The sequence below is a fragment of the Ostrinia nubilalis genome, chromosome 27 (assembly GCF_963855985.1).
Source record: "Ostrinia nubilalis chromosome 27, ilOstNubi1.1, whole genome shotgun sequence".
NCBI lineage: Eukaryota > Metazoa > Arthropoda > Insecta > Lepidoptera > Crambidae > Ostrinia > Ostrinia nubilalis.
This window is the reverse complement of record NC_087114.1, coordinates 5,378,999-5,396,506: the sequence shown is the minus strand read 5'-3', so window position 1 is coordinate 5,396,506 and position 17,508 is coordinate 5,378,999. Positions and strand designations below refer to the sequence as shown.

Below are 17,508 nucleotides of genomic sequence, written 5' to 3'. Positions count from 1 at the left end.
TTTTTTTATTTCGGATATCCGAAAGTTTCGGTTACGGTTACGGATATCCATGACATCCCTGGTACGGACGTAGCGAACGCTGGGAGATGTGCGGTTTAGTGCGAGGAGAGTTGCAACCCAGAGAGTTAACTCGACCGGGTCACACTACGGGACTATTCCCACCTCTCGTCCCCACCTCTGCAACTCCTGTGCAGCCAGGATCTACAGCTTGACCGCCAACAAAAACACAACCAGTGAAGGTCAAATTTTTCCCGGAAAAAAGTTAAACTTACTTTATAAGTTACTAGCGGCCGCCTGCGACTTCGTACGCGTGGATCCCGTTTTACCCCCTTAGGGATGGAGTTTCGTAAAACCCTTTCTTAGCGGATGCCTACGTCATAACATCTACCTGCATGCCAAATTTCAGCCCGATCCGTCCAGTGGTTTGGGCTGTGCGTTGATAGATCACTATGTCAGTCAGTCAGTCAGTCACCTTTGAGTTATATATGTCACCGTAAAATTGTGAATTCCGTCAGATTATAATCTGACGTAGTTAAATTACAATCTAACCTAACCTAACCCACTGTTAGTTTACAATCTGACGCGTTATATTATAAACTGACAGAGTTCACAATTTCACGTTGACATATACAAGGTTATTTTTTGTTTATACGAAAGCCGAAACACGTGTCACGTATTTTAATCTTTAGAATCAGTATTAAAAAAACTGGCGCGGGGTAAGGGAAGCGCCCGGATCGTCTCGGCCTTGATTAACCTCGCATCATAATAAAATTATGTACCGCGCGTACGCGCAGAACATTTTAGTAAGGTGTCCGTAAATTATGGATTTGTAAATATTATTTAGTCAAAATGTAACATGATATAAAAAATATTGCGATGGATTCTATTACTGATTCTGAACAAATAGTTTTAAGGTTTCGTATATACTAAAAATAACCTTGTATATTTAGATTAATGTTTTATATTTCATTTTCAGGCAATATTAGCTTTCTGGGTGTTCTTTTTCTATGACCGAGAGCTGATACTACCTCAACACCTGGACATCGTCGTTTCACCCGCATGTAATTTTGTATGGCATGGATTTATCATGGTATACGCCTTATGGGAGTTGAAATTCCTACCGCAATTACAAAAGACATTGGCGAGCTTCACGTTATTGATCACCACCACCTGTCTGTATACAGGAGTGTAAGTATCATCATCATCATCATCATCATAATCATCATCATCAAGTCATATCATCCTGTATTTTTATTTCATAGATAAATTAGGGTTAATTATAAGGATGAAATCTCTCTAAAAAAACTGGATAAATCAAATGAAAAGAAAACGATGAAATCTTAAATGATTTTAATTGCTCAGAAAAAATGTTATTATGGTAGTGAATTTTCGGAAATCTATGAACGCAGTTATCTTTCTTTTCATAAATAAAAGAATGTTTTCTTTGAGTAAAATTCATTTCCTATCTACAGGTATTAAGAGTACTTTCCCTTCAGTGTGCTTTTTAGGGTTCCGTAGCCAAATGGCAAAAAACGGAACCCTTATAGATTCGTCATGTCTGTCTGTCCGTCCGTCCGTCTGTCCGTCCGTATGTCACAGCCATTTTTTTCCGAAACTATAAGAGCTATACTGTTGAAACTTGGTAAGCCTAGATGTATTCTGTGAACCGCATTAAGATTTTGATGCAAAAATAAAAAAACAGTAATAAATATTGGGAGCTTCCCATACTTAGAACTGAAACTCACAAATTTTTTTTCCGTCAAACACAAACGTGTGGGTATCTATGGATAGGTCTTCAAAAATGATATCGAGGTTTCTAAAATACTTTTTTTCTAAACCGAATAGTTTGCGTGACAGACGCTTCCAAAGTGGAAAAAAGTTGGTCCCCCCCCCCCCCCCTCTAACTTCTAAAATAAGAAAATGAAAAATCTAAAAAAAACATATGATGTACATACCTACCTACATTACTATAAAAACTACCAACGAAAATTGTTTTGAACGAGATCTAGTAAGTAGTTTTTTTTAATACCTCGTAAATCGTAAACCGCTTATTACCGCGTAATCTTTCATACAAATAACTTAAATTAAAAAATAATAATAATTTCATAAATCAATGGTACGGTACCCTTTGTGCGTGAGTTCGACACGCACTTGGCCGGTTTTTGAGTTTACGTGAGTGCGTCAAAAAATCTTAGATTTTATTTCTTGAAAGTAGCCGCTAGGGGCGCTGTACAATCTGTCTTGAATTTAGTGTTATTTTTTTACGCAGTCGCTAGTGAGCACACCTAATATGAACAGATAGATCGTTTCATCCACGAAGACGCGCCCCACCATTCTTCCGCTAATTTTTGACTGTTATCGGTAGGTGGGTACTACACGCTAAATTATCAATGAGTGCACAGCCACACTACAATAATGATGTTCGGATTGCTCGGATCAAACTCCCCGCACCCCGCGCTTTCCTCGACCAAAAAGTGGTGGCGCGTCTTCGTGGATGAAACAATTTATAAGCACAGGTGGCATTACAAAATTCTTACCTGTATTTAATTATATTTTTTATTCATTTCAGATTATTCTACACCAGATACGTAGACCTCGGAAGATGGCCGTACGCCATTCTCGCGCTGAACGAAGGGACGAAATACGAGAGCATTGTAATCTGGGTGGTTGCTCTCGGTGGCATTTATAATTATTTCGTCCAGTTTCGACTCAAAAACTATTTGGAGGGACGTCAAAATAAGTTATGTACATAATTAATAATATTATATTTAATAAAAATAACTTAAAAACTGTATTATGATAAAATACAGTAAGTACAATGTATTTCAAAAACAATCGTTATTTTCGTTCTCCTTTCCTCTAATTTTTAAGATAAATTATGTCAACATTCCTTGTGTAACATTTATGTATTTGTTAATTATTATTTATTTATTTTATAACACACCGCATTTCGACATTGTTTTAAAACTGTGGTTTTTAAACGTATTTGCTCTTGTGATTAGTGATTACATTACATTTTAGTTGTCAAATAAAGAAAACACAAAAAAAATGTGGAATAACCAACTTTTATAATATTCTAAAGTAAAATAATCTTGAAATCAATTAGTTCAGTTTCAGTCGTTTTATTATTCTTCACCGTATCTTATTCACAAAATTGCTTGACTTTATTAGTATACAGTAAAATACATACGCCCGTATTCACAAACGATGCTTGCTTAGCAAATGGAACGCACCGCGTTGAATGAGCTCTGAAATTGGTTCGTATCACCCTGTGCGAGTTCGAGACCTCATAGTAATGTTTGTGAATACGGGAATACGAATTAAAGTTAACAATTCATTAAAAAAATATTTATTATGAATTAAAATATTCATTACTGATTGAAAAGTCATCAAACTTCCAAATAATAGTCCCTGATCCTATACAAAACATTTTTCACGGTCCACTGAGCATGAAACGTTAAAATAGGTAAAACTATCCAGAAGAAAAACAGCAATAGTATCGGAATACCGCCTTCAATGTGTTCTAATATTGCATACAACCAAATGCCAGGCTCCACGTACTTTGTGTACAGGACGCTGAAAATAAACAATAATAATTTTATTAATAAAATTACTTTAAAAAAATATTGAACCCCCGTTTCATACCCTAGGAGGTGATAAGGGGGTGAAAGTTTCTTCCCCGTTTCATCCACTTAGGAGGTGCTAAAGCCCGGTCTCTGAGCACGTAGAATTTTGTCCATTAACCCCAAGCTACCCATCCTTATCGCTCGAGCGTAATTATATTGCTGTCGCGACTCTGCGACGGGCGCCCGCAGTGAGTGTGCGAGTGCAACAGCAACAAAATTCTACGTGCTCAGCGACCACACTATAAAGGGAGAAAACAGGGATCCAAAGTTAATCAATTCAGTAATAATCAAAATTTAAAATCTTTGGACCCTAGTTTTATCCCCTTAGGAGGTGCTAGGGGCTTGAAACGGGCGTCCAAAGTTTTTATGGAGAGAAACAAGAGACTGTAGTTCACAAAGCCGAGGTGTCAAGAATTCATCGTCATCATCATTTCAGACACAGGTGTCCTATTCTCCTTTTCTCATAAATGTAGCAGGAAGGCATTAAATGCAGGCCGCTACCAACCGGGCGATGTGGAAATCGTTAGGGCCTAACGATTATGATGATGATGTCTTCTGCTGAACATAGGCCTCCCCAGTGGGCGTGAGTGAATGAATGAGTGAGTGAAGTGAGTGAGTAGTGTAAGTTTACGTCAAACGCATCGATGTAGACTGCGTAAAAAAGTGACATTAAGGCTGGCACCATCTTACTTTGACTTTGACAAACGTCAAAAATCTGTCAAACTCCAAACAAAATGCACCGCTTATAGTGCCAAAATACTGAACTGTCCTATCGATGACATTGACAGCGGGGCGCCACCGTCAATACCGAATCGCTGGTTCCGATTTTTGCCATGTTGGAAACCATATAGTTGAACGATGGTAGCGCCCCCCTGTCATTGAGTTTGGCGGGACAGTTCAGCGTGGGTCATCTATATCGTCATAGTTACCGCTAAAGTTAGAAGGTGCAACTCAGCCTAAATGTATGACGGATTGTACAGCGCCCCTAGCGTAAACTTTCAAGAACTAAAATCTTCATATATTTTTGACGAGATTTGATGTAAACTCACACTAAGGTCCAGAACAGACGGTAAAACGCAACTGCAACGAAACTGCAACTTTCTGATGATTCTGATGAATGAAACTGAAAGTTTCAAACTGGTCGCGTCATGTGTGGTCTCTCAACGGACGCTATGGCAGAAACTTAGATGCAACTCAAAAGTAACTATCACTTGCAGTTTTGTTGCAGTTGCGTTTCACCGTCTGTTCTGGGCCTAAGCCCTCAAATCGGCCGGTTGGCAGTGGCCTGCATCCAACTCCTGCAACTTTTATGAGGCCACCTGAATTTGAACATCAATGTACTTTATTTTTAAGCCATGATTTGCAATCTGTTGCTGTACCTTAATAAATAAATAAATAAATAAACATGTATCTGATCAGGACTTAACAGACAGTTAAAACAACTTACTTGATAAAGTACGCCGTGTTCACCATTATAATGGGCAAAACATTAACCTCCTTTTTCCGTAGAATGTTGGGTAAAAACGCCATTTCCCAACAAACGTATAGCAGTGTAAACCCATGGACTATAATGTTCTGCAGTTTAGAAATTATGGTGTCGTTGATGGATGGGAAAATAAGCTCTCTATCTATGCAGTATAGAGGCCAAAATGTGAAAAATATTCCCTGAAACATAACACAAAAAGATGGTCAACCATTAAACTAACTACTGTAAAAAATACTTCGATCTTCTTGCCCTAAAACTCTATTGGACTTCAAAGAACTGTAAAATTATTCAACAGTCACAATGAGTGGGCAAAAAAGTGACGTCGTAACTTTTAAAAACATAAAACAGCTGCTGTGTTGTAGGTGCTGTTCGTGGACCAGGCTAGGTGCTATTCGTGCAGGTGCTCTAATTGGACTACGTTGAGGCACATAGCTCGTAAAGCTGTAAAGTTCTCGAGTGGCGACCAAGGTCCGAAAGTCGTAGTGTGAGCACTTGAACACTAGGTGGACTGACGAACTGGTGGTACCTGGATGCAGGGCAGCCTAACTGATCGTTGTGGAAACCCTGGGAAGAGGCCTTTGTCCAGCAGTGAACGTCATTTAGCTGAAACGAATGAAAGAAAAATTATGAATGTTGCTGTCGCGCTCGCACACTCACTGCGGGCGCCCGTCGCACAGTCGCGACAGCAATATAATTACGCGCGAGCGATAAGGATGGGTAGCTTGGGGCCATTGGACAAAATTCTACGTGCTCACAGACCGGGCTTTACATACTTACCACACAACACGGAAACACGAGCTGGTGGAATACTTTGTACCTCAGCTCTCTGATCTTCGAAGGGACTTTATTTTCTTCTCTCTGGACTATGGAGAAGTCGCACACAAACCCTAGAGCGCTGTACATGAGCAGGATTATCTGAAAAGTAATTGTTTATATTCAACCGATGGATATAGAGGAAAGGTCAATTTGGGTAAATAAATTCATGTCATGTCATGAAGACTTGTAAGATCCTTGAAGAAATAAAAATAAAGTGTATTGATCCTTTTCTAACTGACTGAAAAACATTGAAATGAAATGAAAAATAACTAGCTTTTGCCCGCGTCTTCAACCGCGTGAATTTCGTTCTGACACAGTCTTTATCGTATATTTTTTTCGTAATTAGCGACCCTGTAAAACAAATAATACCCATGTTGATTTTCAGACTTGAAAAATGGGGAAATGGGGTGGATTTCTCCCTTTTTGGGCATGAATTCAGAAAAAATCTGAAGTCTACATACATTGATCGATAGGAGTATTCCTGCGAATAATTTTGTTCCCCCATACAAACTTTGAACCCACGTTTCACCCCCTTAGGGGGTTTTAAAAAATCCTTTCTTATTGGTATATTTTTAAATAATTCTTATAGATATCTTACCACGTTCCAAATGGTAGCATATCTGAAGAAAAGGACGCGAAGTATTGCCAGCTCAGGATGTCGAGGAATATACGTCAGCATAGAAATGAGTGTCACTAAACCATTGAACGCTAGCAATAGGAATATTGTGGCGTTCCCCCCTATCCGGCGGTAGATGTATTTGTCCATAGATCTGAAAAAACATCGCAAAAGGATTCCTTAATATTTTAGGAAAATTTTAAAAAATAAATTAAACTAGCGGCCGCCCGCGACTTCGTACGTGTGGATCCCGTTTTATCCCCTTAGGGGTGGAATTTCGTAAAATCCTTTCTTAGCGTCATACATCTACCTGCATATCAAATTTCAGCCCGATTCGTCCAGTGGATTGGGCTGTGCGTTGATAGGTCACTATGTCAGTCAGTCAGTCACCTTTAAGTTATATATTTAGAAGATAGACATGGAGACATCGGATATAAAGGTAGGCCCGCATTAGTGCGGCGCTACACGGCACTGCACTGCGCGTCAAAATATTGTCTTGTAAGCAACTGTGCTGTGACGCGCAGTGACGCTCATTGCAGTGCCACCATAATGTAACATATCTACTCCATACAACATGACTGAAAGAATAAAGGTCATAGCAGACATATCAACTCGGAAAGGGATCGACACTGTGTTTTGCGAGCTGTCATCGCCTTTCGCGCGTTGTCAATCGCAAGGCGAGGCGTTTACGTTACGGTGCGTATAAATATGCGTTGATGTATGGAGTTTCATACAAAGAATACTGACCGCCTCGAGTTGATACAGCTACGATCCCTTTTCGGGTTGATAAATGTGCTACGGCCTTAATTTGACGCTTTGTGTCGCGGTGAGCCACTCAAATACGATAATATAAGCAAGGTTTTGGTTTAGACTTTGGTCTGTAAAAAATATGTATTTTTACAGCTAAAAAATAAAGAAGACGCGAGTTCGTCGTAAAATTAACTTAGTATGAGAAATGGTTGCACGAAACTTATTTTGAGGATCAAAATTGTCACGTTATCGTTTAATTCGAAGGTTGAGTATCGAATTTTGTCGAATACGCAAACGATTCGAAGACAAAAATTGTTCATGCTAGAGGTACTGGTACCACACTGGTACTTACCGAATCACTGGAGACGCGTGTTCCACATAGCCCACTGTTCTGCTCACGTCTGTGTCTAAACTTGCTAAATGCATTTTCTCGTATTTTACTTCATTGTTACATCGAAAACGTCCTTGGTTTCCCAGAATCAAGGTAATTCGACCAATTAGAAGGTTGAAGGTATCTTCTTTTTCACTCAAGTCTGCAAGTCCTGCAATTAACAATTTTCACAGAATAATTTGGTGTTTATTATTAACAAGTTTTATTGGTAATAAAGCCTATAATCCCTAAGCAGGCGCTGGATTGGAACCCCCAAGGAAAACGCAAACGTGGTCGCCCTAAGCAAACTTGGCGGCGCACTGCAGCAGACCAGGCGAAGAAAATCGGCAAGACCTGGAGCGAGATCAAGCGCGAAGCTCAAGACCAAACGCAGACGAGGACTGTTGTGGACGCCCTCTGCCCCATCTAGGGGACATAGGACCTTAAGTCATTGGTCATAAAGCGGCAGGGTTCGGGAAATGTTCGAATGTTGCGTATACATTCGTCCAAAATACCTCAGTGCCTAAAGACGAAAGTCTACGTTAAGGGGCAGCAAGGTTCTGGAGTGGGGCAGTAGGCAAATACATAAGTAGCTCGTAGAACTGAAGACGGTTAGGGCAGAAAGTCCTCCCTCCCACTCGTACCCAGCTTCTGGCCTAGGAGGGATCCTGTCGTTTGACTTAACACCTTCAATGCGGCTGCGTGATTTCCAGCTGGCTTTTGCCCTGGGTACGCCCATGGCGGGACGCATCTGTTATCGTAGAAATCCTTGCAGATCTTTTTGACTAAAAGGAACGAATGAAACTGTAGATCCAGAGTCAGGAGTTGCAGTAAAATAAAAGATAGGGGTAGTAGTATTGCCAGACCCTTACCTTGTTACCCTGTTTTTTCACTTGGGTTCCAAAAACAAAGGATCCTAGAGTCCAACTTTGAACCACACACCACTTTTCCTTTCTAAAAAAATCGTACAATCCTTAGCGTGTCAGAACAAGACTGCTTTTCCTTTCAATATCACGTTTGTTTTTAATATTTCAGCAGTTTTCAAGGTATTGTAACTTTTTAAAATTATTAATTGGCACTAAAAATCGAATATACGTATACGAACACCACGTAACTACTTTACGAATTGCTACCTAAGGACAAAGTCACTTTTGTAAACAAATTTCAAATTGACCTGCGTACGCGCTATGGTTCAATAGACATATAAAAAATATTTTGAAAGAAAAAGAATGACCTTCCATTAGTGTCTGAATCCGAAACTTATATTTACAAAAAGTGATTCATCATCATCATCATTTCAGCCACAGGACGTCCACAGCTGAACATACTAGGCCTCCCCCAACGATTTCCATGTTGACGGTTTGATATAGTCTGCATCCAGCGCCTTCCTGCTAACTTTATAATTAAGTTAAAGTGATTAATGAAATTAAAATAAAATTGTGTAAGAAAAGCAATAATTAATATCGTCTATTTATTTTGAAATAAAGGTTAAATATGCAAATATCAGGCCTTCTTAACACAAGCCAGCTCGTGGGAGGTGTGAGCCAAATCCTCCATTTGCCTCTGGTATTGGGAGGGATCGTGCTCCTGTAGTGGATAGTAAATGACAATGATACATAATGATAATAGGAGGCGTGCTCAAATGCCCTCTGTGCAAAGGGGTAAGCCATCTTCAGGCGCACCAGGCAGCGTAGCCAAGACAGGAGTCGAAGTGTTCGATGTGTTGAATCGCTATGACTGAAATCGGTCAACTATGTGTGTAACTCTTGTATGTAGTTATGATAGACTGAAGTAGGTTTCTTAACGTCGGTCTGATAGACCTAGGGATCGACAACCTTAATGATGTAGGTATCCTCAAGCACCGAACGGTTAAAAAATAACACACATACACTCGACGTGTAAGACACAAAACGTCACTGTACAAGCTCCTTGTTTTTATCAATGTGTTCGGTTAGTTTTAAAAGTTATTTTTATGTTACTGTTTTGTTTTTGTTCGTCACATCTCACATATTTTTTTCTAAAACTACTTGACTGAGAGGCAGAAATATTATGTGCATTTGATTTTACTTATAATAAAATTATTCTTCAAAAAGTGCCGTTAACCCCTCGCGCAGTGTTTTATGAAGACCATTTTTCGGACATGGCCTTTTTATTGAATAAGCGGCTAGTGAAGGCAATTTAGGGACGTAATATTTTTGTGTCATGTTCGGGTAGTAAAGAGAATAATTTCAATATAAATAACTTTTCCCAATACGGCGGAATTTTAAAGAAAAAAAATTAAATGGAAAAATCTAAAAACGGGTATAAATATTTGGATCTGAGAAAGCTACGAGATTCTTTTAAGCTTTTAAATATATAGAATAAGATAGGTACTCCATCTATGTACTTAACATTGTAATTGGTTAACATGCTTAGTTTAACAGAAAACAGTTTTCTAAATATTTCCGAATTGAAAAGAGTCAATTTTAAAGAATTTATTTTGTAAAAACTAGACATGCTAGCTAACTGGGGATTTCGTAGCTATCATTTAAATCGCCTTAACTAACCGCTTTTTGAATAAAAAGGCCATGTCCAAAAAATGGTCTTCATTACAGTGTGCCTCGTGGTAAGCTAAATATGCTTGTGTTATGAGAAAGTTCACCACAATAGTCCAGGGGCGGGGTTCGAACCCGCGTTCCTTGGATCTTGATTCGGCCAGTCCAACACCTTTGGGCTATAGTCGAATTTAGTTAAGCTGTATGCTTATTTTCAGCTAAGCTAGAGCAGTGCTACTCAGTGACGAAAGATCTAAATTATACAAACTCAAAGGTGACTGACGGACATAGTGATCTATCAACGCACAGCCCAAACCACTGGACGAATCGGGCTGAAATTTGGCATGCAGGTAGATGTTATGATGTAAGCATCCGCTAAGAAAGGATTTTACGAAACTCCACCCCTAAGGGGGTAAAACGGAATCCACGCGTACGAAGTCGCGGGCACCTAGTGAGCACCTACGTTCTAAAAGGGGGTTCCTTTTTCCGTTCCAAGCAAAATTTAAGACTCCTAGCACTTGTAGTTTCTGAGATTTCGGGATGAGTGTGACTCACTCAGTCAGTGACTTTTCGCTTTTTCAAATTTCAAATTCAAATTCAAATTCAAATTCGTTTATTTCTTTAACTTAGCCTAGTTCAGTTACAAGTTGTTGGAGCTTCCTGTTAAGCAACAGATGTTACTTGTGCTAGGAAGCACCGCTCTTCCATAACAATATTACAGTAGGTAGGCTTTAATTTTTAATGCGTTTAGTGTGGATAGAACAAAATAAATAAATAAGAACACTTTATAATATTTTACAAATGAAAATTTTATAAGTGAAAATTTTAAAATTAAAGTTAAATTAATTCGAAAATACTAATTAATACTAGAACCCAGGTAAAAGATATAATGTGCGAGTGTGTAATGTGTGTGTATGTGTAATGTAAGTGTATGTGTAATGTGTGTGTATGTGTAATGTGTGTGTATGTGTAATATATGTATATGTGAATGTATGTATGATTTTGTTTTAACTTACTATCAGAGATTCAATTTCTTCGTAATTTTTAGTTTGTAGCCATTCGGTGACTGCTGATTTGCACTTTGCATACGTTAATGGATAGATGTTTATTTCTTTGTTAATTTTGTTATACATGGTAGCAGATCTGTTTCCATGTTGACGTTTAGCAAAGATTGATTTAATTTTTGGTATTTTGGCAACGTTAAATTTGCGTCTCGAGTTGCTGGTGTCAGGCGTATAGGGGAGCGTTTTATGTGTTCTTAGGACAATGTTCAGGATGTACAGCTTCCTTACTGATAGAGTTCCTGTAGCAGTGAAGAGAAGCTCTGTTGAAAACATGCGAGGTAAGAAATACATCATTTTTAGTAGTGCCCTCAGAGCTCGCTCTAAGTCAAGAAATCTTGTTTTATTTGCTCCACCCCATACAGCTATGCAATACGTTATAACTGATTGCGCTAAAGCAAGATATGTTTGATGTAGCAGATGTTCTGAAGCTACATGACGCAGTTTCTTAAAAGTCCACATGAGTTTTCTAGTTCTACTTATAATCAATTCTATATGGTTATGCCATGATAGCCGTTGGTCAACGAGAACGCCTAGGTATTTTATATGGGAAACCTTTTGTAATTTAGCACATGAGCAGTGTCCATCGGAATCGGAATGACATTGGTGAATAATTAAGTTAAAGTCCGAAGACGGTTGACTGTTTTCATATTTAGTGAAACAAATGTAGTTGCTTTTCTGAACATTCAGTGTGAGTAGGTGACTATTTAGCCAACCCGCAATTTGAGTTAGTCCTTGTTCTGCCAGTATTTTTAGTCGCTCCCAACCCTTGGCTGCAAAAACTATTGCAGTATCGTCAGCGTAGGAGAAGATATGGCCACTGCTTATTTTCATATCACATAATTCGTTGATATATACTAAAAACAACGTTGGACCCAGCACACTGCCTTGGGGCACTCCATAGTTTACAGTGTGTTCGGAGCTCATTTCCGACCCCACCCCGACTCGAGACCTCCGATTACTGAGATAATTTTCAAGCAGTTTAAGCGGTGTACCTCGAATACCTACTTTATTAAGACTGCGTATCAGAATAGGTATTGAGACCGTATCGAACGCTTTCTTTAAGTCTAGGAAGACAGCCAAACACTTATTCCCAGAATCAACGCTATTAACTATAGTGGAAGTCAGCGCTATTACTGCGTCTTCAGTAGATAAGTTTTTACGGAAACCGTATTGTGAAGCAGAAAGGATATTGAATTTAGAAAAGAACTTCACTAGTCTAGTGTTTATCAGTTTTTCGATAATTTTTGCAACCACAGATATCACAGAGATGGGTGATTGGTGCTTTTTGATATAAATTTCATGCACTTAGGCCCATTTATCAACCGACTTCAAAAAATTGAGGATCATTTCGATTTTTAGCTGTGAATGCAGATTTATAGGGCTAAGAAATCCTTAATACACAGTCCAAAAATTTTTGTTCTACGACAAAAATTGACGAAGTTATGGCCAAATTACTAAAAAAGTTCACTGACCGCCCGGCGCGGGGACGATGACGTCATTATATCCGATCCGAACGCTGCCGGCGTACTGCGTGGATAGAAAATATTTTTTTCTAGCCAAAGTATCAGTTTTAGAGAAAAACTTGTAATGACATTTATTCATCAGAATAAAGTAAGCTATCGATAGGTAATTTTAAAAAATAGAAATTGTGAAAAATAACGCAAAAAATCCATACGCTCATACGATTCAATGGAACGCAGAGACGCGATTGGGGTCTCCGCGGTGGTATATTTGGCGATTTATTCAAATAAAGTGTTCATAAAGTGTTGTCTTCTTCCAAGTAAAATATAAAAATGTATAAGTATTAGTTTATTTACTTCTAACAATAAGGTATAGCTGAGGCAGATACACTCTGCCTAGGCTACATACATGACATTGCTATGAAGATCATTTCGATGTACACGCAATACCTGCCTGTTATTTAGTTTTTCTGAGTTAAACCTACGTACCTACCTATCTATTCGCCGTTCCCATGGGCGGTCAGCTGCTGCAGGAAAGGACAGCTGCTCCCTCCTGGAAATCTATTTAATCTTAGCCTAGAAGCTGGGTATGACTCCCCCGCCCCCCTCCTCTCCCCAGGTCATAAGCTGGGTATGACTTCCCCCTCGGCCAGAAGTTGGGTATGATTTACCCCCCCCCCCCCCCCAGGCCCGAAACTGGGTATGGCTTGCCCCTCATACACCTCCCCCCCCCCCCATGCCAAAAATGCCAGAAACTGGGTATGACTTGACCCCCCCCCCCCCTCCCCCCAGGCCAGAAGCTGGGTAAGGCTAGCCCCTCCCCCCAGCTCATAAGCATAAGCTGGGTATGACTTACCCCCCCCCCCCCCCCCAGGCCAGAAACTGGGTATGACTTGCCTCTCCCCCCCTCCCACCAAGGCCAGAAGCTGTTTAAGGCTTGCCCCTCCCCCCAGGCTATAAGCTGGGTATGACTAATCCCCCCCCCCCTCTCCCCCCCAGGCCAGAAACTGGGTATTATTAGCATCATATTATGTATTATTATGTTCAATACAAACAATCATTAAGTTACACTCACCCCAACCGCGTCTCCGCATTGCATCGAATCCTATGAAAATGTGGTTTATGGACATAGCGATACTTATTTTTCACAATTTTTATTTTTAAAAATTACTGGTCGATAGGTTACTTTATTTTGATGAATAAATGTTATTAAAAGTTTTTTTCTAAAACTGATAGTTTAGCTGGAAAAAAATATTTTCCATCCCAATAGTACGCCGGCTGCGCTCGATTCGGATATAGTGACGTCACGCGGCCCTGCGTACGTTGACTTTTAGCGGCAAAAACGGCCTATGTTTATTACTTAATATCTTCGTAAGTAATGGTCCGATTTGATTAATTCAAAAAGATATATCTTTCTTATGTCTTAAAGATTAACGTAGATACTAGTTTTATTGAATTTTCTACAACAGTACTGTACCTCTAGTAGGAAAAACTTTCGAGTTCGTTTCGTTGCGTATTCAAAGTGTCAAAAAATTAAACAGCGCCCCCTAGGGCGGCTATAATATAGGGGGCGCTGTTTAATTTTTCATACAAAATTTTTCGATGACACTTTGAATACGCAACGAAACGAACTCGAAAGTTTTTCCTACTAGAGGTACTGATCCTCATTCGACCCGTATGTTTTTTTTTTTTTTTCTATGTTTGTTACGCGATAACTCCGCCAATTATGAACCGATTTGAACAAATCTTTTTTCGGCGTATAGGTAATACCTCAAGGGTGGTCCCATTTAAATTTAATAATAGAAAAAACAACCCCCAAGGGTGGAAAATTGGGGATGAACTTTTTTATACGCAATATCTCCGCCGATTATAAATCAATTTGACTGATTATTTTTTTGTTGAATAGGTATTATCAAAAGGGTGGTTTCATGCGAATTTGAAGAAAATATTTCACCCCCAAGGGTGGAAAATTGGGGATGAACTTTTTTATACGCAATATTTTTAATTTTTAGTTTTTTTTGTGTTCACGCATTTGAAGTCGGTTTTATTTTTTTTAAAAGTTAATTGTATTTGTATTGACGTTCATAAGTGCCACCAGTGGTCAAAATTGAATAAAATATTTTTGATTTGATTTTCACTGTGAGAACAATATTAGAGTTATAATTTATTTTTATTGTATTTTCTTTATTTGGAAAACAAACAGCTTATATTAATGTTTTATTTTGCGTTACAGTAGGTAAGCTATTGTTAATGTATTATGAATCTGTTTTATGTTTCCGGAAACATTTTTGTCTTATTCTTTTAGCCATTATCAAAAATAATTTAATAACCTAGTTATATAACTCTTTGACGAATTCTCGTCCATGAGATAACTGCTGTGTCTTACCACAAGTCTTACGCCCAAATTGGTAAGATATAGCTCTGAAAGACCTCTGAGGTCTGTACTTAATTTTATTAATCGTTTTTATCGAAACACTGCCTTTTTCAGGCTGAAGAAAGGGGTAAGCCATTTAATTTTAATATGGCGTTTTTAATGTCATTCTTATAAATAAATAGACATTTTTACAAAAAAACTGCAATAATATAGGGATTGCCCTGCCTACACAGAATGGATTTTTGGGCTAACGATTCGAAGATAACTGCACACAAAAAAATCATTTCATCATCATCATCATCATCATCATCATCATTTCAGCCATGACGGACGTCCACTGCTGGACATAGGCCTCTCCCAATGATTTCCACAATGGCCGGTTGGTGGCGGCCTGCATCCAGAATAATTTATTTGTTTCATAGTTAAAATAACTAATTGTTAAATTTTGCTACTAATGGTTAAATATTAACAAAATGTAAACTAATAGTTAAAAAATTTACTAAAAGTCAAGCTAACCATTGTTCGAAAAACATTTTTTTCTGATATTTAAACACTTGTCATTTGACATCTATCAAATTTGACCATTAGTTATTTTAACTACGAATCAAAAAACCGGGCCTTAGTTACTGTTATAAAGATGCAAACAGATTTAGAACAAAGTAACAAAAGATAAAATAAAAATAAAATAAAAAATAAAAAATGTATTTATTGCCTTCGAACCATTAGACAGGTACAGGTAGTTAGACTTACAACTATATGAAGTACACCGAAGGCAATTGGACCTGGCTCAGTCTACGTTGTAAGGAGAGATCCTTGCAACACTGGTTTTCAGCCATGCCCAATTATTTCTTTAGATGTATTAGTGTAAGATATCAAGACCACTAGAAATTATTTTTCTGTTACCTACTATCTATTTTGAGTTTTAGTCTCATGTTATACATTAATTTTAAAGTCAATTACCATTTCATTTTGCATGAAAACTTCCGGCTTTTGGCCAGTGTTAACTTTAAAATACGGGTATCTTTATTTTCGCGACATGTACACGGCGTTGTTAAATTTAACCTTATTCTAAAGGTTTTGTTTAAAAAACCAAAGCTATCGTCTTTTTAAGTATTATCTAACAGCAGAAAGTATTTCATAAGCTTTTGCCCTGGGCTTCACCTGCGTTAAATTTAGTTTGCCACAGATCGTCATAAATTATAGCTTATTAACCCATTATGTTATTCTTGGTTATAAACAATATCTAATACTGTAAGTAAAATTTCATCAAAATCCATTCAGAAGTTTTTGGTGTGAAATAGTAACAAACATGTTAACATCCAAACAAACTTTCGCACTTTTAATATCCTGATCCTGCATTACTGGACCCCGCAAAACTGGGTTGTTGTATTAACAAGCTCATAATCGCTAAACTGATTTACATTTCGTTAAAGAGGTCATCATCATCATCTCAGCCATAGGACGTCCACTGCTGAACATAGGCTTCCCCAATGCTTTCCATGCTGCCCGGTTGGAAGCGGCTTGCGTCCAGCGCTTTCCTGCTACCTTTATGATGTCGTCGGTCCACCTTGTAGGTGGACGTCACACGCTGCGTTTTCCGGTAAGCGGCCTCCACTCCAGAACCTTGCTGCCCCATCGGCCGTCAGTTCTGCGTACTATGTGGACTGCCCATTGCCACTTCAGCTTGATAATCCGTCGGGCTATGTCAGCGACTTTAGTTCGTTTACAGATCTCCTCATTTCTGATTCGATCTCGTAAAGAAACACCGAACATAGCCTTCTCCATAGCACGCTGTGCTAGTTTGAGCTTCTGTATAAGGCCTACTATATTAAAGAGGTAGTTTGAGATTATTAAAAACATAGGAATGTAACTGCAGCCGAAAGCGGTTTATTTGGTTCCCGTAGCCGAAAAACCGAGCAAAGTCAGGACAGAAACTAGCCTATTATAAAATTATTTAGGTCTTAAATAATATTATTATCATTCTTACAAGTATTTTTTTAAAACACGTCGTAGATTCAAAAAATATTATGCGGACGATTACCAGCTGATCTTGTGTCGGTATGTCAAGGCAACTTTCAATTTCGGCCGATTTCGGCGATCTGCTTTTTTAAAACGTGCATCGGCCATATTGGTAAACTATATTTTGGCAACGAGGTAAAATAAAAACATACAAAGGATTTTAGAATTGACTTCCCGCCGACTACAGAATTTTAGTCGGCCGATAGTTGGGCCCGATTCTAATTTGTATAAAGAATCGGCCGATACCAAATCGGCAAAGCTAAGCCTAGGCGTAGACCACCGACTTTTCGTTGGTCGATAGTTAGTAGTATCGTAGTAAGTACTTAGTCGGGCTGTTAAACAGTATGGAGATGTATTAAAGTGCGCACATTACACTGAACGGGCCCAACCGTT

General features: G+C 38.7%; 2 protein-coding genes across 4 annotated transcripts in view; one reads left to right on the top strand and one right to left on the bottom strand.

Moving 5' to 3' along the window:
- Window positions 1-2,753, top strand: part of LOC135085021 (androgen-dependent TFPI-regulating protein-like) — a 44,444-nt gene extending 41,691 nt beyond the window's left edge. For all 3 annotated transcript variants that reach the window (XM_063979801.1, XM_063979802.1, XM_063979800.1), the window contains exons 4-5: window positions 977-1,188; window positions 2,570-2,753. In XM_063979801.1, the coding sequence (XP_063835871.1) occupies window positions 977-1,188; window positions 2,570-2,753 (396 nt within the window). The remainder of the gene's footprint in view (window positions 1-976; window positions 1,189-2,569) is intronic.
- Window positions 2,754-3,389: 636 nt separating this feature from the next.
- Window positions 3,390-8,782, bottom strand: LOC135085018 (androgen-dependent TFPI-regulating protein-like). Its single transcript, XM_063979798.1, has 6 exons — window positions 8,537-8,782; window positions 7,647-7,836; window positions 6,527-6,698; window positions 5,890-6,027; window positions 5,074-5,291; window positions 3,390-3,576 (listed from the first exon to the last, which is right to left on the bottom strand). The coding sequence occupies exons 2-6, from the start codon at window positions 7,718-7,720 to the stop codon at window positions 3,390-3,392; spliced, it is 789 nt and encodes a 262-aa protein (XP_063835868.1). The 5' UTR covers window positions 7,721-7,836; window positions 8,537-8,782.
- Between the last annotated feature and the right edge of the window lie 8,726 nt (window positions 8,783-17,508).

What these genes read in the sequence shown, in the direction of transcription:
- LOC135085018 (XM_063979798.1), bottom strand. Translation starts at nt 7,720, where the DNA reads ATGCATTTAGCAAGTTTAGACACAGACGTGAGCAGAACAGTGGGCTAT. An exon ending in CACGCGTCTCCAGTGATTCG is followed by an intron (nt 6,699 to 7,646) that starts GTAAGTACCAGT and finishes ATGTTTTTTCAG; the next exon opens with ATCTATGGACAAATACATCT. An exon ending in AACACGGCGTACTTTATCAA is followed by an intron (nt 3,577 to 5,073) that starts GTAAGTTGTTTT and finishes GTTTATTTTCAG; the next exon opens with CGTCCTGTACACAAAGTACG.